Source organism: Panthera tigris, chromosome X, assembly GCF_018350195.1.
Source record: "Panthera tigris isolate Pti1 chromosome X, P.tigris_Pti1_mat1.1, whole genome shotgun sequence".
NCBI lineage: Eukaryota > Metazoa > Chordata > Mammalia > Carnivora > Felidae > Panthera > Panthera tigris.
Genome location: NC_056677.1, coordinates 111,354,001 through 111,361,030, shown reverse-complemented (window position 1 = coordinate 111,361,030; position 7,030 = coordinate 111,354,001). Strand labels below are relative to the sequence as shown.

The window sequence follows — 7,030 nt, the reverse complement described above, 5'->3', positions numbered from 1 at the left end:
TGGTTTAAAATAAGTTTTGAGGGGGGCGCCTGGATGGCTCGGTCAGTTAAGCGTCCGACTTCAGCTCAGGTCATGATCTCACAGTTCCTGGGTTTGAGCCCCATGCTGGGTTCTGTGCTGACTAGTCAGAGCCCGGAGCCTGCTTTGAGTTCTGTGTCTGCCTCGCTCCCTGCCTGCTCACGCTCTGTCGCTCTCTCTCTCCCTCAAAAATGAATTATCATTAAAAAAAAAAATAAAATCAGTTCTGAGAAGAGATCATGATCAGAGCCAAAATCAAGAGTTGGCCACTTAACCGACCGAGTCACCCAGGCGCCCCAGGTTATTTTCTCAATTTCATGTTTTGAGTTTTTGTTGCTAGTATATAGAAATACAATTGCTCTCTTAATATTGATCTTGTGTCCTGTGGCCTCGCCAAATGTTTATGGATCTGGTAGCTTTTTTCTCTGCATGCATTTCTTGGGATTTTCTCCATATAGGATCATCTGTGAATAAAGATAGCTTTATTTTGTCCTTTCCAATCAGAATGGTTTTATTCTGGTGGGACGGGGAGATTATTCCACTGGCCAGAACCTCCAGTTTATGTGGAGTTGAGATGGCAGAAGTGGACATCCTGCACTTTCCCATATGAAGGAAAACCTTCATTGTTTTTTATGTTTATTTATTTATTTTGAGAGAGAGAGAGAGAGAGAGAGAGAGACCAGGGGAAGGGCACAGAGAGAGATTGGGAGAGAGAGAATCCCATGCAGTCTCCATGCTGTCAGCACGGAGCCTGACTTGGGGCTTGATCTCACCGACCTGGAGTGAGACCATGCCCTGATTCTAAACCAAGAGTTGGATGCTTAACTGACCGAGCCACGCAGGCACCCCAAAACCTTCATTCACAGATACCGTCCAGAGAGGCCCGGCAACACCTCAGTCTCGGAAGGCTGCGAGCCGGGAACAGCTCCCAGGAGGGGACGGTGGGTACAACATGCACTCCAAGGACAGGGAAGGAGGTGAGGAGCTTCTGATTGCCCGGCTCAAGCTCGCGGGTCAACCAGGGACCACATCCTCACCATGACCTCCTCCAAAGACGGCCACGGGGATGATGGGGAGCTTAGGGGGACAAAGCACCCAGCATGGCACCTGTTGCCGGGCAGGCTCTCGCCACCTGTCACCGGCCAGTTGCCTTCACTTGGTTTCCTCTCCTCATAGTGACAAGGCTGCTACAGTTGAGACCTGTGGACAAATGTTGAATAGCCCAAGAACCCGCTGAATGCTCAGAGCCACCTTGAAGGCTCCCTACTGATGACCCATGAGTACATGTGGCCGGACTGGGGCTAGGCAGCGGTCGTCACAAGAGCTGGACTCAGGGCGCCACCCTTAACCAGAGAGGAAGCTGCCTGCCTTGCTAGGTGGCAGGGAAGGGTGGTCCTCCCTCACCAGTGTGCCTGGGCCCCTGAGCCCCGGTCTGACCCTCCCATCTTGGTTGTGACAGGCTACCTGATCCCTCGTCTGAGTTCAGGACCATCAGGCACTGAACAGGACCATCCGGACAAAGCAGGGGGAAGCTCAGGGTGCTGGCAGGGACTGGGGTCCATCCCTCCTGTGGTGGCAGGTGTTGGAAGGGTCGCTCTTGTCACGGTGCTCCGGCAGGTGGAGCACACCCAGGCTGTGCTCCTCAGCGTGACCGTGACTTTGCATCCTCAGGACACCTCCGCCCTGGGGACGGTGGGCCTCCCTTCTTCACCTCGGCCACTGCGGTCCTCCCCGGGCCCCCTTCACCAGCCCTCTCTCTGCCTGACTGCCCATCCTTAGCCCTGCAGCCTCGGGCCCCGTGACAGGCTTCCCTGGGGAAGCACTGAAGGGACAGCTCGGGTCTAAGGTGGGGAGAAGGGGTGCCGGCTTTCAGTCCCCGTGATTCATCGTTTCCAAAGCTGGGAGGCCACCTGGACGGCAGGGAGCCAAGGGGGACTTCGCTCTGCTGTTGTAGAGGGGCCTCCAGGTGACCCAAATTCGGTGCAGAGAACCCATTTCCCCCCACCTCCCCCATCTCCCCATCAAGACTGACCGCAGGAAGTGCTTTCTGACACCAGGCTGTAAAATGAAGAAAAGACTCAGGTACTGGATACTCGGTTATGCAAACAAAGGCTGTGAATGGGACAAACTGCCCCCAGTCAGGCCTGCGCTCCTGCCTTCTCCTCCAGGGGCACTGGCCCAGGCAAGTCGGGCCTCTGAGCATCTTCTGAGCAGGCCTGCATCCCCGCCACGGCCCCACCCCCCTTGCAGCCCTCCCAAGTGGGTCCCCCTCCCCCTGCTCCGGGCCCTCCAAGGGGGGCTTCCGGGCTATTGCCCCACACCACGAGAGGAGGCCTCTGGTCTTATTTTATTTTATTGAACTCAAGGAGTCTTGTTTGGTTTTGTTTTGAACTTAGAGTGACAAGATTTGGCAATACCAGAAGCAAGAACATTTCTCAGCAGACGGTGCTGACCAGTACAGTCAATCACACGCAGGAAAGTGACGCTCATCTTATTCAGCTCGTGTCTCTGATTTTGTAGAAGCTTCGCTGCCTGGAAAACAGACTGCAAATAAATAAAGTGCACTGAGAGCCCATCAGGCAGCCAGGGCCCACGGGGGGACAGGGGAGAGGTGGGGGAGGAAGCACGCTAACTACTCAAGGCCAAAATGGTCAGAAAAGCAGAGGCAGGAACACATGCTGAAGATGTGCGGACCCTCCCCAGTCCCCGGGCCTCGCGCTGAGACTTCCTGCGCCCTCGGGACCGGGGACCCACGGGGGCGGGGCGTCCCTGCAGAGGAGGGGTCTCGGGCCAGGGGCCCTGAGGCTCCCCCCACACTTCTCCCTGTTGGGAAGAGGTGTCATAGGCCCCGGGCAGCTCCAGCTGAGCCACAAGGCTGGAGCCGGGGAGAAGGTCACCCCGAGGGTGAGACCTGGGCTTGAACGGGGCACATCTGTGGATCAGCCCCGAGGAGGCCCCTCGTCCTCTCCTCTCAGGCAGCCCGTGTGGCTCTCGCAGGCTGTCCCCACAGATCTGTGGATGGAGTCAGCAGGCTGGCAGGCTCCCACAAGTGGTTCCGGGTGGAAGGGGATTGGGTGCAGGAGGGGCCACAGGACCGGGGCTCCCAGGACGCTCGGTACAAGGAAGGAAGCCAGTACACCCTGTCTGCGGGGAAACTGCAGGGGATACATGGTGGCCTCGTCTGGCCTCAGTCCCCAGGGCCAGGCAGGCAGAGCCCTTCACCCAGGACCGGGCTTCCAGCTGGACGGCAGAGGAGGGCAGGTGGTGTGACCCTGGGCCACTCTGTCCCTGGGGCTGACCAGACCACTTCGGTTTTCAGTCCCAGGAACTCGGAGCACTGGGGGCCGAGAGCAGCCAGCGGCAGAGCGGCTGTGGGACCGGGGTCTTTCCTGGCTCCCCCGAGGCCGAGCCTGGCCATCCTGGTACAGGGGGAGCAGCACACCCGGGGCCTCCAGGACCATCCAAGCCCATCTAGAGGAGGTTCTCTTGCGTGATCCTGGGCTCGGGGGGCCAAGCCTGGGGACAGAGAGATGGGGTTATGTGTGGGTCCCGGCCCCATCCCCACACCGGCTTTATCCCTTCACCCTCCTGGTTCCATCACGTTCCCAGGAGCCACGCTACCCCCCACCCCCACTCTGTCACCCAGACTGAGAGGCTTCTGCCGCTCAACTGCTGAGGAGTCCTTGGTCACGCCTGGGGTGGGGCGGCAGGGGAGGCCAGGCTGTGTAGATGAAGGCCTCGGCTCCACAAGGGGTTCTGGGACTGTCTCCCATGTCCATCTCAGCCCCGACTGTCTTCCCTGTGACTTGCCACCCCCCCCCCCTCCAAGGAAAGCCAGTTCCCCACACTCCCTACCCTGGGCCTCTCTCTCCCCCTAGGTGCCCCGAGGGCCTTGAGGTCCCCTCCCCCACCCCAACATGCCCTGCCAGGTTTTCTGGGACAGATTCAGCCCCACCACTTCTTATGTGTGTGACAAGGGCAAATCTCTTCCTGTCTCAGAGCCCGCTTTTCCAATCATGGGGTGGGGAGAGAACAGAACGCCCTCAAAGTGTTGCTAGGAGGTCTAGTGTGGAGGCGACAGGGTCTCGTCCTTCCCCACGCCAGAACTGGACCGCTGGGTACCCCACCCCTCCGTGCCTCTGCCTGGAAGGCCCTTCCTGTCCTCCTGGGCCAGGCCCTTTGCCCAGCAGCTCCCGGGGGCAGCTCTAGGGCCAGGGGCGCCCCTGGGCAGGGATTTGAGTCTCTTGACAAGGCCAGAGAAGGGGCGGGTCACCACCTACAAACACTGGTTCCTGAAAGACAGAAAGAGATGGAGACTTGACAGTGCCTCCTCACCCAGAACACCCCCTCCCCTTTCCCCAAGTGCTGCCTCCTCTACAAGCCCCTCGTCCACCTGCTCTCCCCACCCCAGCCTGAGAGCTGCCCTCTGCTCAAGGAGATCCCCATTGCCCTAGCTCCTCTGGGTGCACAGGGGCTGCTGGAGGCGGCATTCCGTGCCACCTGGCCGGCAGAGGTAGGGGCCGGAGGGAGCGTGGAGCGTGGCTGCGTGGCTGCGATGGCGGAAGAGCAAGGCTGTGGGGGCAGGGATAGGGCGGAGCAGCCTTCCCACTCGTCCAGGTCTCCAAACGTCCAAACGCCCGGCCCCAGGATGCCCTCAGAGGGGGAGGGGAGCGGGAACAGGCCGAGAGCGGCCCCCCAGCCCCCAACACAGGACAGGAGGCAGTTCTGCCAAGGGCTGGGCGGGAGCTGTGGAGACCCCAGGGGCCTGAGAAGGGGACCGACCAGGGGTTTGGCCAAGAACACAACCACCCTTCCTGTCTGGCCCCACAAGGGGGTGAAAGATGGCAGCATCTTTTCCTTCTAGAGCCTTCCCCGGCGCCTCTCCCAGCTCACTCCCTGGGGTTCCTGTGGCAGCATAGGGGCCTCAGGGGACAGCGGGGCGGGGATGGGCCGACCCTCCGAGATGCCCAGGCCGCCGCCGCCCCTCACCCGTCTGGGAATGAGACCCAGGGAGTCCTGGGCACCTGCGGCCCCCTCTCCCCGCCCCGCCCCGCCCCGCCCCTCCCTGGGCAGCTCAGGGGCTGGCTCCCTCGGGTCCAGGGCACAGTTCCTGCCGGCCACCACGATGTCATGGTAAGCGCTCCCGCCGGCCCGAAGCCCCAGCCTCTGGCCTCCTACCTTGTTGGTCAGGGCCAGTCAAGTCCCTGCTGCAGAATTTGTCCTTTCTGCTTCCCCCACCCGGCCAACGTGAGGGGACAGGTCGGCCGCAGTCAAATGGTGTTTTCTTTCTCGAGCCCGACGGAAAGGACCCGTCTGGTGAGTTTCTGTGCAATGGGTCACCGGTCGCGACGCGTGTGGGCGGGTCGCGGCCGGGGCCCGGCTGGGTGGCTCGGTGGCCCGCGTCCTTCCGCGGAGGTCTAGGGTCCGGGGGCCCCGGCCGCCCCGCCTCCTGCCCCCGCCGCGTGCCGGCGGCCGTCCTCCATGCCGGCGCCCCTGTCCGTCTGGGCCGCGCGCGCCGGTCCCTCTGGCCGGGGCTGCGGCGGCGTGCGCTCACTCGATCCGCACCTGCAGGCGGACGTTGAGCATCACCGAGGCCACCACGTAGAAGTAGGGGAAGTTCATGCGCAGCCGCCAGGCCAGGTCGAAGAAGGTGATCAGGGTGCGCGTGAGCCCCTTGCAGAAGGCGCCGTACGAGCCGCGGGCCGCTGCCGAGCGCGACAGCCGCAGCGCCAGGCCTGACAGGGCCGCCGCCGCCGCCGCCGCCGACAGAGCCGCGGACGCCGCCATGGGCCTGGGCCCGCGCAGGCCCCGCCGACCGACACGAGTGCGAGCGGCCGGGCAGGTGGACGCGAGGCCTGCAGCGCCCCGCCCCGCGCCGCCCTCTGTCACCTCTTCCCTTGCTGGCCCCGGGATGCCCCACCGCCGCCACCTCCGCCACCTCCGCCACCGCCCCTTCTGAGCAGCTCGCAGAGAGCTCCGCCCACAGAAAGCTCCGCCCCTCGCCGGCTGCCGCAGCGGCCGCCGCCAGTATAACCCCGCCCCCCTCTTGGCCACACCCCTCCCGGGCGCTACAGAGCGGCCGCCGCTGTCATAGACCCGCCTACGGGACCGCCCCGCCTGCAAGCCCCTCCTCCTCCTGGGCTCCCAAGGGCAGAGCCCGAGGGCGTGAGTGGTTTGGAAGGTGGTGCTGCCCAGGGATTGCTTTTGCCGAGTATCCTTGAGGGGAGAGGAGGGGAGGGCCGGAAGGTCTGGATCGCTATACTGATTCTGTATTGAAGGCCCACTGGGAAGGCTCCCCCGGTTTACCTTATCCCCTGCCCCACCATCTCCTCCGAAAACCCCGCAGGGCGACCTGTTGGATCTTTCTTTAATTCACATTTCTCTGCTAACTCAGCAGAGTTTCCCCAAGCCACAGGCGCATTTTTCCTCTCTGGTATGTTTGCTGCTCATGTGTATTTCTTTATTATTTCATTGCCTTGTTACCCCTGTTGTCTTTATCTTTCACATCGTAGTGATTTTTTTTAATTTTTTTATATTTATTTATTTTTTTTTTTTTGAGAGACATAGAGCACAAGTTGGGGAGGGGCAGAGAGAGGAGACACAGAATCCGAAGCAGGGTCCAGGCTCCGAGCTGTCAGCACAGAGCCTGACGCGGCGCTCGAACCCACGAACCTCGAGATCATCACCTGAGCCCACTTAACCGGCTGAGCCACCCAGGCACCCCGACCTTTCACATCATAGTGATTTCTAAGTACTCTTAAGTTTATCTTTGCCCTGGATACTGCACAAGGTCTTCTCAGTTTTTATTTGCCCTTGTTTATGGCTTTCCCCGCCCCCCTTGCCGGTGGGCTTAAAAGTCCTTTCCTGGTTTCATCTCATCTTTGTTCTAAAGCACATCCAACCCAAACTTTACCACGTTTTCAAGACTACTGAAGTGTTCAAGCTTCATTATAGCATGACTTTTGAAAAGCTGTCTGCAAGAAGTAGATTCACCATGACCTCGGCCCAGTTT

At 60.8% G+C, this 7,030-nt stretch overlaps 1 protein-coding gene across 1 annotated transcript; it reads right to left on the bottom strand.

Annotated features, from left to right (window-relative positions):
- Window positions 1-5,261: 5,261 nt before the first annotated feature.
- LOC122235336 (small integral membrane protein 10-like protein 2A) lies at window positions 5,262-5,982 on the bottom strand. Its single transcript, XM_042974183.1, has one exon. It carries the CDS (start codon window positions 5,803-5,805, stop codon window positions 5,569-5,571), a length of 237 nt encoding a protein of 78 aa, XP_042830117.1. The 5' UTR covers window positions 5,806-5,982; the 3' UTR covers window positions 5,262-5,568.
- Window positions 5,983-7,030: the final 1,048 nt, after the last annotated feature.

Excerpts from the sequence above, each read along its gene's own strand:
- LOC122235336 (XM_042974183.1), bottom strand. The coding sequence starts at position 5,805 with ATGGCGGCGTCCGCGGCTCTGTCGGCGGCGGCGGCGGCGGCGGCCCTG.